Below are 15,620 nucleotides of genomic sequence, written 5' to 3' on the forward strand. Positions count from 1 at the left end.
ATGTCTATCATTCATACATGTGGTTTCCTTCTCATTCTAGTCCTTCGATTCGCTTCCACACTTGCGAATCAACACACGTACATTGTGTATTTTCGGGGGCATAGCAGAGACAAGACAACGAGCGAGGTTGAAGATGTCCATCTCTCCCACATTGAATTGGTGAAGGGTTCGAGGGAGGAAGCAAAGGCGTCGCTCCTCTACAGCTACAAGAAAGTCATCAATGGCTTCTCTGCAATGCTCTCCCCCGAAGAAGCCACGCAGTTATCGGGTATGGAAGGAGTTGCCTAGGTTATTCGCACTGACCCGAGAGGCTACCAACTTCATACATCGAGATCATGGGATTTTGTGAGCACACTTGACCAGGATAACGGAGAAGGAGGACAATGGGACCGATTAAATGAAAAGTTGCTTAGAAAAGCAAAGTATGGACAAGATCTAATTGTTGGTGTTTTGGACTCAGGTATTATTTAATTGAAACGTATCTATTATGAGTGAATGTTCCCTAACTAAATAAACTATATGTTACATTTAAATATAGGTATATGGCCAGAATCAGCAAGCTTCAATGATGAAGGAATGGAGCCTGTCCCAAGTATATGGAAAGGAAAATGTCAGACTGGTACTAATTTCAAAAAATCTCATTGCAACAGGTAAATTAATTAATTAATTAATTAACTAGCTTACGTGACTTATTTAATTGTTGTTTTAACATATATATATATATATATATATATATATATATATATATATATATATATATATATATATATATATATATATATATATATATATATATATATATATATATATATATATATATATATATATATATATATATATATACGGTTGAGTATTTAACTGTAGGAAAATAATTGGAGCTCAATACTTCATAAAAGGTTACGAGGCACATTTCGGTAGTCTCAACACAACGGAGGAGTATCGATCTCCCCGTGACAAGAATGGTCACGGTACCCACACGGCCTCTACCGTAGGCGGCCGTAGGGTTCACAATGTTTCTGCCATCGGTGGATTCGCCCTAGGCACTGTCTCCGGCGGTGTTCCACTCGTGCGCCTGGCAATATACAAAGTATGTTGGCTGCCGCCTGGATCCAAAGGCGGCACTGCATGTTTGCCGGCCGACACACTCGCAGCTATTGAAGCCGCCCTAAACGTTGGAGTTCATGTTTTGAGTATGTCTCTCGGTAGCACCCCGGCACAACCTTACGGTATAGACGGGGTCGCTAATGGATCTTTGGCTGCAATTAAAGAAAATGTAGTCTCAGTTTGCAGCGCCGGGAATAGTGGGCCCACACCTTCGTTGATAGGAAACGTCGCGCCATGGGTTCTAACTGTGGCCGCTAGCAGCCTCGATCGAGATTTTCCAGCTTTCCTGGTTTTAGGAAACGGACTGAAAATTCAGGTAAATATTATTTATTGAGACCCAAATGAAAAGGTAATAACTAACAACCTGCATGACATGAAAACAGGGGCAATCAATAACATCTTTCCAAACGCCACAGACGCATCCACTGGTTATTGGTTCAGACGTTGAAATCAATGGAACCACAGATGTCAACACAACTGGGTAAAATACTTTTGTGACAATTATTTACTTTGATATCTTATAGTTAAAACTAATCCAACATCATTTCATTTACTACTAGATATTGCAATGAAGAGACTCTTTTATCGAGCGCAGTGAAAGGAAAGATTGTATTATGCAAAGGAGAATTTCCGGGCAATGACTGGGAGGTGAAACAAGTTGGAGGTGCCGGCGTGATTAAGGTTATAGACCTTGCCAACATCACCCAAACCACCCTTAGCCCTATGTTACTACCCGGGATAGTCATATCTATGGCAGATGAATTTAAAGTCGAGACGACAGTTGTTCCAAAAGAATGTGTGGAAGCGGCTAAAGCCGATCGAGGCACCAGTTGTTCCGAATTCGAAGGCAGGTGCACCATTAATTGCTCCAAAACCAAAAGAAACTAATATAATATAATATCGATATCATCACAATTTATTATATTGTGATAATATCTTACAAATATTTTTTTTTAATATTATATCTTCAATTGATTATATTTATTAGTTTTTCCTTTAACAAAGATAGTATAATAAAACAAAAAAAGAAAAATATAGGTATTTGCAGAAATAATAAAAACTCAAAATAAAGAATAGTAATCAAAACAAATTGTTTGAAGCAAACCAAAATCAAATAAAACAATGAAACAATCCTACCCAATTAAAGAACATCCAGCAAGCCAAAGGTGTTCCTGTATCACATCCAAAATCAAAGGTTTATGTTGTAAATATTAAACTTTATTGGACAAATTTGATTTTTAAAAGTAACATCAACGGTTGTAATACAGTTCATCCAAATTGTACAAGAAGAAACTCACTTCTGAACTAGAAGAAAAACCATCTAGTATATATATGATCATTTCTTGGAGAGAAATAGGGATAATAGTTAAATATTTATATTTGTTAATATGATCAAGTTTACAAAAAAATTATATAAGTCACCAATTATTTATACAAGTTTATTTTATCCTTTAAATAAAATAAACGATTAATGAAAATGTTGTATTCTTTTAATTTGAAATAATATTAATAATATCTAGCAGACTTTGGACTAGATTAAAAGAGAGAGACCATAAAAAGATTTTTAAGGTGAAGTCAACATTAACCCATCTTATCCTTAAAATCATAAAAAGATATCTGTATTTGCTTATTTATCTTTATTTTTATATATATGCGTCACCATCAACACTACCGACACTTAACTTAAGGTTATAAGAGATAGCATCGGAATCATGGATTAGCAAAAGAATTGCTTAAACGTCGAATCCTACAAGAAGAAACAAAGAAAATGTTATCATGTATTAGCAAAAGAATTATTTATCTTTAATTTTATCCTTGAAATAAAGATGAATGAAAATGTTCAGAATTTGGAATAGATAAAAAGAGAGACCATAAAAAAAAGATTTTTGAGGTGAAGTCAACGTTGGAATTAAAAGCCCGTCTTATTCTTAAATCTTGATCAACTTCGTAAGAAAAAACATTGAAAAGTATTTTGATGACCTTTTTTTCCCTCATAATAAAAAGCGATAATGAAACATGCGACTGATTCAAACATGTCACTCTCCTAGAATGTATATATTATGGAGACACATTGAAAACCGTCTTTGATCAAATAATCATCCATCATCATATCTAACAATAAAGATATGAAGAAGTTTATTATATCTCTTTTTCTCCTTTCCAAGATTCTCACCTCAATTGCACTGCAACAGGTACTTCTCAGAATCACATTAATTAATTGTATGACATGAAATTAATTAATTAATGTGCAGGTTTATGTGGCGTACCTGGGAGAACACAGTGGAGAGAAAACAGAGCAAGAAATAGAAGAAATTCATCACAATTATCTTCACTCTGTAAAAGGGTCGAGATCCCAAGCTAAATCTTCTATTGTCTACAGCTACAAGAACGTCATCAATGGCTTCTCCGCCGTCCTCACCCATCAAGAAGCCGCCGTCTTATCTGGTACACTAACAAGCTGCCTGGAGGCTGGAGCTACCATATTTGTTAAAAGAAGTTTTTCTTAATTATATTAATTCCATCTTATTATTATTATTACTAGGAATGGAAGGAGTGGTGTCGGTGTTCCACAACCACCCTAGGACATACGGGCTACACACGACAAGATCGTGGGACTTCACGAGCTTGCTCGAAGGAGCAGGGACTCCAAACAACGGTTACGAAGATTTATTGCTCAAGGCGAACCAAGGAAAAGATATCATCGTCGGAGTTCTAGATACAGGAATATGGCCGGAATCAGAAAGTTTCAACGACAAAGGGATGGAACCTGTCCCGGCATCATGGAACGGGACATGCCAGACTGGAACTGACTTCAATTCTTCCCATTGTAACAGGTAATTAATTATTCATTTCTTTTGGTCTAGTAGATAATTTGTTTTTGTTTTTTTAAGAAATGATTTAATCTAAACCGACGATAAAAGATTATATACATATAGATGGATTGGTCCAACTAATCTCATATGTTACAATCTCTATTTATAGAAGAAAGCATAACAAAAACAGTTTTACCATTGACTTGGTGGACATAACTCATTTTTTTTATTTACAGAAAAATAGTGGGGGCCAGGTATTATTTGAACGGTTTCGAGAAAACCTTCGGCAGCCTGAACGAAACAGAAGAGTACCGTTCAGCCCGAGACAAAGACGGTCACGGGACTCACACCGCCTCGACTATAGGTGGTCGGCATGTCTATAATGTCTCCGCCCTTGGCGGCTTTGCCCGTGGCACAGCCGTGGGCGGTGCCCCACTTGTCAGGCTAGCCATATACAAAGTTTGTTGGTTGATTCCAGGTCAGCCGAGACTAACTGGAGTTACTTGCAATTCGGCAGACATGCTAGCCGCAATAGACCAGGCCATTGCAGACGGAGTCCACGTGCTTAGCATATCTATAGGAGGAAACGAGAGTATTCCCTTTGATCAAGACTTGAAGGCAATCGGAGCACTACACGCCACTCGCCGGAATATCGTCGTTGCTTGTAGCGCCGGGAACTTTGGGCCGACGCCATCCACCGTCACTAATACTGCTCCCTGGATTTTAACCGTCGCTGCAAGCAGCATAGATCGGGAGTTCCCCGCTCCTGTTGTTTTGGGAAATGGAATGAAATTTGCGGTAAGACAAAAATAAACTGCTACTTATTTCCACATGAATTGATTTAAATAAAAAGCTTCATTTCCATAATTTCAGGGACAAACAATATCACCTTTCGATATAGCAGTAATGCGACCACTTATACTTGGATTTGATGCAGAAGAACCAGACATTCCAACAAATATCCGAGGGTATATATATAAATATAATTGATAATTGTTAATTGATTAGTTGCTAATGATTAATTAATATTATATATGATCAACTTGTGCAGAGCATGTTTTTCTGGAACCCTTAAACCATCTCTTGTAAAAGGTAAGATTGTGATTTGTTTTTCATCCAGTTCTTCGAGCTCCGACGGTGTGGCAAGAGCAGGAGGAGCCGGCGCTATACTATTAAACTCATTCAATGGAACTCAAATACAACAAGAGAGCCACATAATTCCCGCAATTATTGTTAGTCAAGCAGATGGCCTTAAAATCATCAACTACACTCGTAGCGCCACCAATCCCATGGCAACCTTAATCCGAGGAACAACAGTATTGGGTACTAAACCCGCACCTGTCATGGCTCCATTCACCTCAGTCGGTCCAAACGGCATAGATTTTAACCTCCTTAAGGTAATTAAGTATCATGAATATGTCTTTTCACTCTCAAGATTCAAGATTAATTAATTCTAGCCAATCAATTAGTAAACACAAATTAAATTGCAGCCTGATATTACTGCCCCGGGGATGAATATCCTTGCAGCCTGGACTGAAGGAATTTCCCCAACAAAACTGGAAGGTGATCATCGCATAGCAAAGTACAACATGCTTTCGGGAACTTCCATGTCCTGTCCCCATGTTGCTGCGGCCGCCGCACTTCTCAAAGCCATTCACCCCAATTGGAGTAGTGCTGCTATTAGATCTGCCCTCATGACAACCAGTAATTTATCTTCTTCTTATTTAATAATTTCATAATTTATAAGTTAATTAGCATCTAGCTGATAATTTGATTTCATTATAAACATATATATATATAGCTGGAGTAGTTAACAATGTGGGCACGGAGATAACAGACGCGAACGAAAAGCAAGCAAACCCATTCCAATTTGGATCAGGACACTTCAACCCGTCTAAAGCGGTGGATCCAGGGCTAGTTTACGATGCAACTTACACAGACTATCTGATTTACCTATGCAACAATGGCTTCAAGCTTGATCCGACATTTACATGCCCGACAAATGTACCGACGTCCTCAAACAATCTAAACTATCCTTCTCTGGCCGTCTCAAATCTTAGAGGACCCGTGACCGTGGTGAGGACCGTTACAAACGTAGGCAATGCCGTGAGTGTCTATAATGTAACTTGGCGTTCTCCGACAGGTTATTCGGTCGTGGTTTCACCTACAACGTTGTATTTCAACCGGGTAGGGGAGAAGAAGAGCTTCAACGTGACGGTTACGGCCGCAACAAATGGAAGGACGGGGAGTGGATTCTCCTTTGGTTGGTATAGCTGGAGTGATGGCATCCATTTTGTTAGAAGTCCAATTGCTGTATCATCTGCTTAAATATCTCATATTAATTTGAAGAAATTACAAAATACTAGGAAAATAATAATTATTATCATAATTTTAAATAAGCATGTACCTGATAAATAAGTATAGTTGGGAGTAATGTATTGTGATCCTGTTATATATAATTTTTATCTTTGTTATCGTGTTTTAAAATATTAATAATAATGGTAATGATTTTGAGTACAGATTTTATTTATTTATTTATTTAAGTATTAATATAAAATAATAATAATTTAATATTTTAATTAATAAATTAAGTAAAGTTAAATATAAGATTGAAATGTTGTTGAATTAGTTTGAGTTATTTAAATGTTAAAGTGTTAATAAAAATAATAAATACATAAATAGATGAATATTATTTTAAAATTAAGATGTAAGATAGTTACGGAAACATAGGTAAGGTAATATCATCTATGTCTTCTCTTCTAAATGTGATGGCGCTCTTTCAATTATATAATGATTAACATTATCTCTCTATATATATATATTATAGTTAGTAAATGAAACTCTTTCCTTTCAAACATAAATTTATTTACTCTACTAAGTAAACAATGAGTCACAAATTTTTTTTATAAGAAAATAGATTTTTTTATTTAATTTTAATGGAGTTACTCATAACAATTTAATTAGTAAATAATATTTAAAATTTCACTTAAACATTTTTTTTTCATTTCTAATATACTAGTAAAAAAGGTCAATGCTGACTGCAGAATTCGTAATAAACTGTCGGTAAAGGGTTATAGCGACAGCAGGAATGACTGTCGTCAGTCGTCGCCATTGCTTTTGTTGTTATTGCTCAGAAACACAAACACCGACTATTTTGTACCGTAAATGACGACCACCCATATTGTCGCCATAGAGAAATAAATGGCAAGCAACCTTACCGTCGCCATAGAGAAGTATCGCCATACAGAAATAAATGGCGACCACCCATATCGTCGCCATAGAGAAATAAATGGCGACCACCCTTACTATCGCTATAAAAAAGTAAATGGCTACCACCCCTTACCGTCGCCATAGAGAACTAAATGCCGACAAATTTCACCGTCACTATTTATTAAAGAATCAATCAAATTATTAAATGATATTCATAAAAATATCCACTATTATAAAATATTTTGTTTCAAGATTTGAATGTTTAAAATCTAAAAAGTCATCAAAATTTACACAATGAAACCATCTTTTGGAAATTACAAATTTGGGATTTAAAAAACGAAACAATAGTTAGCTGATTCAATGCCAATGAGGAAATTGAAGAACTTTATGTTGTTGAGAACTTTGGCACCACAAAGTTCATACCCTCAATCTAATATACTAATACATGAAATTATCAGTTACTATAAAATATTTCATTGGAGTGATTCTAAGAATTAAATAACCAAAATCTAAAAAGTCATCCAATACACAACATTTACACCTTCATTTTGAATCTGCCATACCTATAATAAAAAAATAAAAATAAAAGTTATAACCATTAACCTAAAGTGAAACTATTTATTTTCTTTCAACTAATAGTCAATCGGGGTCTTTTCAATGCTCACTAATCGATCTCTTCTGAGATATTTCCATCTTCAATTGGTTAAAAGGAAATTGAAGATGAATATTTTTCAGAAGAGTCTAATTGTCTATTGATTAGAAGCACATTGATTGAAAATCACAAGGAAAAAACAATTTCTACAGTCACTTAGCACGTTCCTCTCTCGCTTCTCCTTAAGGAATTTTCTCAATGATCATCAATCTTTTTTGGTAAATATCAATCTTCAATTGGTTAAAAGCAAACATAGATATATTGTCGTTTGACGTGTTTGAGGCTGCTTTGGGATCATAGAGACACGGAAAGGTGACCGTGATGGAATCGGGAATCCGTCCAATGCACTTTAGAGTCGATCAATGGGGAATTTCTTCCTCAAGCGTCAACAACTCACATGTGTCACAACGTCAACAGCTTACGCGTATCACAACGTCAACAGATGGAAGCGTTGATCGAAGAGAACATGAACATGCAAGAACGAATGACGCGACAAAGACTTGAAATGGAAGAGATGTGCGCGATGATGCGTTCACAACAAGAGGCTATGTGTGCACAACAAGAGGGTATACGCTTATGTCTAGGATACCCCCTCCTCCCCGATCAGTAATTATTGGCATACAATTTGAGATTTTTATAATTTAGAATTGATGTTTATTATGAATGATATTTTTTGCTAATAGTAGTAGAACAATATATAAAACAGGTTTAATAAGAATCAAAAAAATGCCCAAAACCCGAAAGCAAACATTATCATCGTCAGTGTTAGGAAAATGTCGATAAAGAATAATATTAACGTCGCCGTTAAAGGAATATCGACGTTGATATAGAACAATATTAACGTCGACGTTCATAAGAGAATCAGAGATGTTCAAAAACCCAAGAGTAATGATTATCAACGTCGACGTTAGGGGAATATCGTCGTCGATAAAACCATTATCTTTTAACGATCAACTTTTTAGCGACGATGGACGACGATTTTGTTTGCCGACACTAATAATTATTAGCGACGGTTATGTCGTCGTTAATGATGTATTTTTCACTAGTGTATTTGAGCCTTTATAGAGTATTACTGTGATTGATGTTTGAGTCTTTGAGTAATCGCTAGGAAATTTGGATTGATGCGTCTGATAAGGCATACATACATATTTGGGTTACCATTCCAATTGTTCTTTTGGTAGACTATCTAGTTTGAGAGAAATCGTCAAACTTTGAATGATAATAGTCGTCTGATGGGTATCATTTATAATATTATTATTATGACATTTTCTTAGATTAGTCTAGGAAAGTCAACAGATCAGGGAGTTAATAATTCTTTTCTTAGATTTATGAGTTCGATAATTTATTGAATATCATTTTCTCTTATTATTTTTTCTTTTTATGTCATATTTTTATTGTTGTGTTTAAAAGATTTTTTCATTTTAAATATACATTAATCTTTAAAAAAAACAAAAAAAATGGTGCTTAAACAATAATTTGATGAAAAATTCAAAATCAACACACCAATATCTTAAATTCTGAGCTAGAGCAAATAAATAAACCAATTTAAATTAGTTTGGAGTTTTTTCCAGAACTTATTGTTATTAAATTAAATATTATAAATAGAGAATATTTTCACAAGCTTCCAATATTTTCTCTCATAAGTTATTTTTTTTCTTTAACCAAAATATATGTATTCTAGTCTTGCTTATTTTTCAATATATTTGTTTTACTATAAGAAGACATTTATTCAAATAAAATGTCAAAGAACTTGTTACAAAAAAAAAATCAACCTAGTTGCATTATAATAATTACCCTTTCTTATATTAATGAAAAAATGAGTGAAAATAAATAATAATAATAATAATAATAATAAGATATTTATTAGTGAAGACTAATAGCATATTGATAAAACACAATAATTTATATCTTTAAGATTATGAATTGAAGTTTTAATAAAAATATTTAAAAAAATCCTGATATTAATATGCACAAAGGATCTTGATAAATATATCAATTATTAGAACACAATTATATATAGCAAGCTTTAGCCATGGATATATAATTGAGTCTGGTTGGATCCTATATATAATTGAGTCTGGTTGGAGCCCACTCTTTTCACTTAGTTAGAATTTTGCAATAATGTTAGTGAAATTAATTTGCTCTTTCAAAAAATAATATTTATAATGTATAAGAAAGATTGACATAATGGATGAGAAGAATGAGCAGAGCACATGTGATTTTTATGTAGGGTACAAAGAACAATATTATATAGTGCGAATAATTAATTCTCCACCTTTATAATCTTGATGTTTGCTAAAAGCATTTCCCACTGATGTGTCACTACTTTAGCACCAACATACACCGTCCACCTAATACCATATGAACATTTACCAAAAATATCTTCATCCATGCCAAAATCCCAATCACTATAAATAGGTAATAACACTTTAAACTGACCATGACAACTTTAATTAACTAATTAATTAAGATCCATGTCTATCATTCATACATGTGGTTTCCTTCTCATTCTAGTCCTTCGATTCGCTTCCACACTTGCCAATCAACACACGTACATTGTGTATTTTCGGGGGCATAGCAGAGACAAGACACCGAGCGAGGTTGAAGATGTCCATCTCTCCCACATTGAATTGGTGAAGGGTTCGAGGAAGGAAGCAAAGGCGTCGCTCCTCTACAGCTACAAGAAAGTCATCAATGGCTTCTCTGCAATGCTCTCCCCCGAAGAAGCCACACAGTTATCGGGTATGGAAGGAGTTGCCTCGGTTATTCGCACTGACCCGAGAGGCTACGAACTTCATACATCGAGATCATGGGATTTTGTGAGCACACTTGACCAGGATAACGGAGAAGGAGGACAATGGAACGACCGATTACATAAAAAGTTGCTTAGAAAAGCAAAGTATGGACAAGATCTAATTGTTGGTGTCTTGGACTCAGGTATTAAATTTAATAGTAACATATCAATTCTGAGTGAATGTTCCCAAATTAAATAAACTATTATATGCTACATTTAAATATAGGTATATGGCCAGAATCAGCAAGCTTCAAGGACGGAGGAATGGAGCCTGTCCCAAGTACATGGAAAGGGAAATGTCAAACTGGTACTAATTTCAAAAAATCTCATTGCAACAGGTAAATTAATTAATTAATTAATTAATTAGCTTACGTGACTTATTTAATTGTTGTTTTAACATATATATATATATAATATATGGTTGAGTATTTAACTATAGGAAAATAATTGGAGCTCAATACTTCATAAAAGGTTACGAGGCACAATACGGTAGTCTCAACACAACCGAGGAGTATCGATCTCCGCGTGACAAGATTGGCCACGGTACCCACACGGCCTCCACAATAGGCGGCCGTAGGGTACACAATGTTTCTGCCATCGGTGGATTCGCCCCAGGCACCGCCTCCGGTGGTGTTCCACTCGTGCGCCTGGCAATATACAAAGTATGTTGGGCGGCGCCCGGATCCAAAGGCGGCACTGCATGTATGCCGGCCGACACACTCGCAGCTCTTGACGCCGCGGTAAACGATGGAGTTCATGTTATGAGTATGTCTATAGGTAGCACCCCGGCACAACCCTACGGTGAAGACGAGATCGCTGTTGGATCATTGTTTGCAATTAAAGAAAATATAGTCTCAGTTTGCAGCGCCGGGAATAGTGGGCCCACACCTTCGTTGATAGGAAACGTCGCGCCATGGATTCTAACTGTGGCCGCTAGCAGCCTTGACCGAGATTTTCCAGCTTTCCTGGTTTTAGGGAACGGACAAAAATTCCAGGTAAATTTACTAGATATTGAGACCCAAATTAAAAGCTAATAAATAATTAACAAGTACCATTGCATGACATGAAAACAGGGGCAATCAGCAACATCTTTTCAAACGCCACAGACGCATCCCCTGGTTATTGGTGTAGACGCTGAAATCAAAGGAACCACGAATGTCAACACAACTGGGTAAAGTACTTTTGCGACAATTAATAAATATTTTGATATTGTATAGTTTAAACTAATCAAACATCGACCATTTCATTTACTAGATATTGTAAAGAAGGGACGCTTTTATCGAGCGCAGTGAAAGGGAAGATTGTATTATGCTTTGGAGAATTTCCGGGCAATGACTGGGAGGTGAAACAAGTTGGAGGTGCCGGCGTCATTCAGGTTATCACCCTTGCCAACGTCACCCAAACCACACTTAGCCCTGTGTTATTACCCGGGATAGTCATATCTCTGGCAGATGCAATTAAAGTTGTAAGCTATGCTCGAACCAATAAGAATCCAACCGTCACTCTGTTTCCTGGTAAGACTAGATTGGGCGGTTCTGAACCCGCCCCTCAGATGGCCTGGTTCTCCTCTCGTGGACCCAACAACCTGAATCCGAATATTCTTAAACCCGATATCACCGCACCCGGATTGAATATATTGGCTGCATGGAGTGAAGGAACTTCTCCTACTCCTTTAGTTGCCGATCATCGTGTAGCAAAATATAAAATGGATTCGGGCACTTCAATGTCGTGTCCTCACGTTTCTGCCTCGGTTCTTCTTCTCAAAGCCATTCACCCTAGTTGGAGTAGCGCCGCTTTAAGGTCAGCCCTTATGACCACGGCTGGAACTAAGAATAACAAGGGAACGTTGATAAGAAATGAAGTTGGAAACGAGGCAACCCCGTTTGATTATGGATCTGGGCATATTCGACCTTATAGAGCGGTTGATCCTGGCCTTGTCTACGATGCTACTTTTGATGATTACTTTCTTTTCCTCTGTAGTGGTGGATATGATTTCGTAGCAGGCGAGTGTCCGAAGAACCCTCCTTCACCCAGCGATCTCAATTACCCTTCTTTGGCGATCTCAAATCTAAAAGGGAAGAGGACCGTCTTAAGGACGGTTACAAATGTTGGCAAGGGTAAGAGCGTTTACAACGTGACGGTTATGTCTCCAACAGGATATTCGGTTAACATAGCACCGAAAACGTTGTATTTTGGTAAGGTAGGGGAGAAGAAGAATTTCACGGTAAGTGTTGAAGGAAATACAAAGGAGAAAGGAAAATATGCATTTGGGTGGTTTGAATGGAAGGATGGTATTCACTCTGTAAGGAGTCCAATTGTTGTCTCATCGGCCTAAATATCTGGATCTCTTCTTTCATGGGTATTGTAAAATAAGAGCTTTGAATTAAGCTCCGTTATCGATTGTTAGTTACCATGTGAAATATGTAACTTCAAAATGTAATAATAAGATCAGTTGTCATGCTCATGCATGATTCTTAATCTCCATTTAATACATATCTAATAAATTGTTTAGTATTAAAAAATAAAATTTAAGCACAACTTAGACAAAATAATTTTCAAAGAAAGGAAACATAAACAAAAAAAAACTATGCATTTTTTTAGTATAGGCTACAAACAAACCAAACAAGATAAAATGTTAGCTTCTACGGAAAAAAGTATTGGTTTTTAGACTGAAAAATGTTCGTATATCAAAATCTCAATTTTTGGTTGGAGTATTATTTACGACGTAATTCAAACTAATGTTAGATATATTCGAAATAACGTGATTATTGTGAGTCGTTATCGTATGCTGGACCGACCGAGAATGACCCTAAATTTTGGGATGCCCTATTTATTTTTTTGTTTTACTTCTTATATTTTATGTTATATTCAAAAACATTAATAATTTTGTATTATATTTAAGACTTATTTCAAATTTTGTTAAGGTTTTTATTTTTTTGGGGCCTAAAACAGATGGGCCTTGGGAGGCTGCCTGCCTTTACCTTATGTAAGTATATGTTAAAAAGTGGTGAATTAAGTTTCTATGATTGGATTGCTGATAAGATTGGTGACTATTAGGAGGTATGTACCGACTTAAAAGGTGAGACTTATATCTCTATAATATTTTGGTGTATCGTCTAGTTGTAAAGAAATTGAAAAAAATTGTACAATCGAAATAGGTCATTAAAAATTATCACAATGTCATTATCATGATATATGTCGGAGATTAGATCTGAAAAACTTGTTGATTAAATTATTGTTCTTTTTTATTAGGAGTCAAATAATTGTATTTATGTTTTTTTTAACTCTTTATTTTATTTTATTTTGTTATTCTAAAACAATTTTTTTTATTAAAGGTAAAATTTAAAAAAAAAAATGAAAACACTAACAAAATTATAGTAAAAAAAAGAATATATTACTAACTATCAAACACACAACAATAATAATAATAATAATAACACACTAATAATAAAATCACAAAAAAAGAATCAATACAAAATATGCAGAAATCATTCATTCACACCTTATAAAAAAAACTATATACACTTATTAAATTTAGAATGAGATGGTAGTCTCCATTTAACAACATTTAAGATCCACACTAACTAATTCTAATACCCTTTTTAATTAATTATACTTTTGTTCTACATGCATGCCGATCGCGACCAAGCATCTGTTCAAAATATACACGGCAGAAAGATTTATATTTGATTTAATTAATATTAATTTACTTTTGAGGAATACCTTCTTATAACTAGGTCAATCCGACCTGACCCGATCCTCCAACGTCCAAATCTCTTATAAGACCTTATCTTTAAGCCTAATATATGATTATTTTCTTCTACAGAAAAAATAATTTAACACAATTAGCATGCAGTACGTAATCATTAATTAATAGAACAATTAACTAAAGTAGTACTAAATTAAGAAGTTCTATTGTAATTTAGTTTGGGAAGTAGTTAGGCTATCTTTGTCAAATAAAATGTCATCTCGATCTATATATCCAAGTTCAATGTCATTTTTTTTAAGCAAAACCTCAAAATAAATAAATAAATAACGTATAGACAATTAGTTCGGCAATCAATTTATGTAGTTATTGAACCTGTCGTGTTTGGCTTGTAATATATTAATTAACATGAAAACTAATTAAACAGTCAGCTTTGGTTTTTCTCCAAAATATACCTGAGACAACTTTTGCTTTAAATAGCAAATAAGCCTGAAAACTTTTGAAATAATTAATTATATAATTAAGGCCTTAATTTAACTATATTGTCATTTTCCAAATAAGTTAATTTGTATAATATTACCATACGGCTTCTAATAATACAAACCCTTAAATAATTTTTCTTAATTAAAAGCGGAAACTATAACATAGCATTGATGTGTGATGTTGAAAAACTCACAACTCTTTAAAGTTTGGTTCGAATTTTAATTCAAATATTTTGAAAATTTGTTAATTAACAAGTTTAACTCATTTATAAGATGGAAGAAAAAATTAAGAAAAAAAAGATTAGAAGATCGCTCTAGAAATGTGAATCATATAAAATAAATAGTGACATGGGTTAGCAAAATGTTAAGTGAGAGTCTTCAAGATGAAAATGACTCCTCGCCCGGTGTTTTGAGGTTTTAATGATTTGATTGTATTGTTTTGAGTTTAGTCTATTATCTTTTTATCATAAATATGAGTATGATATTTATGATTTTTTTTTTTAAAAAAAAAACTAATTGAGTAAATTATTATGCATTTTTTATTAGATAATTTTAAAATAATTAGAATTGAAATTGAAATTAGGATTTCGATTCTAATTTTTAGTTTTGGTATAGCATTCAATATAAAAAATGAGAATTCTAATTCAATCTACTTATTTGTTTTTATAATTAACAATTTCACTTTTTTTTAGCTCGAAATTATAATTTCAAATTTATTTTTGATGTTTTTCTAAACAAAAATATATTAGTATTTTATCATTTACAATAGGTTTAAACCAGTTTTTTTTTTAATTTAGAAAGTTAAACAATCTTTTTTAAAAAAAAATTAGTAACTTAACATTTTGAACTAATAATTTTT

At 34.4% G+C, this 15,620-nt stretch overlaps 3 protein-coding genes across 3 annotated transcripts; all 3 read left to right on the forward strand.

Annotated features, from left to right (window-relative positions):
* LOC124916240 (subtilisin-like protease SBT5.6) lies at positions 1-1,992 on the forward strand. The gene is made up of 6 exons (XM_047456970.1): positions 1-279; positions 364-460; positions 539-619; positions 897-1,420; positions 1,488-1,585; positions 1,665-1,992. Exons 1-6 carry the CDS (start codon positions 1-3, stop codon positions 1,990-1,992), a joined length of 1,407 nt encoding a protein of 468 aa, XP_047312926.1.
* Positions 1,993-3,230: 1,238 nt separating this feature from the next.
* Positions 3,231-6,294, forward strand: LOC124916241 (subtilisin-like protease SBT5.6). Its single transcript, XM_047456971.1, has 8 exons — positions 3,231-3,296; positions 3,357-3,549; positions 3,647-3,938; positions 4,154-4,718; positions 4,791-4,885; positions 4,969-5,314; positions 5,408-5,621; positions 5,710-6,294. The coding sequence occupies exons 1-8, from the start codon at positions 3,231-3,233 to the stop codon at positions 6,243-6,245; spliced, it is 2,307 nt and encodes a 768-aa protein (XP_047312927.1). The 3' UTR covers positions 6,246-6,294.
* A 3,923-nt stretch (positions 6,295-10,217) lies between these two features.
* On the forward strand, positions 10,218-13,057 carry LOC124915212 (subtilisin-like protease SBT5.6). The gene is made up of 5 exons (XM_047455889.1): positions 10,218-10,716; positions 10,800-10,911; positions 11,013-11,568; positions 11,647-11,744; positions 11,828-13,057. The coding sequence occupies exons 1-5, from the start codon at positions 10,254-10,256 to the stop codon at positions 12,906-12,908; spliced, it is 2,310 nt and encodes a 769-aa protein (XP_047311845.1). The 5' UTR covers positions 10,218-10,253; the 3' UTR covers positions 12,909-13,057.
* Positions 13,058-15,620: the final 2,563 nt, after the last annotated feature.

Source organism: Impatiens glandulifera, chromosome 9 (genome assembly GCF_907164915.1).
Source record: "Impatiens glandulifera chromosome 9, dImpGla2.1, whole genome shotgun sequence".
NCBI classification, from domain to species: Eukaryota; Viridiplantae; Streptophyta; class Magnoliopsida; order Ericales; family Balsaminaceae; genus Impatiens; species Impatiens glandulifera.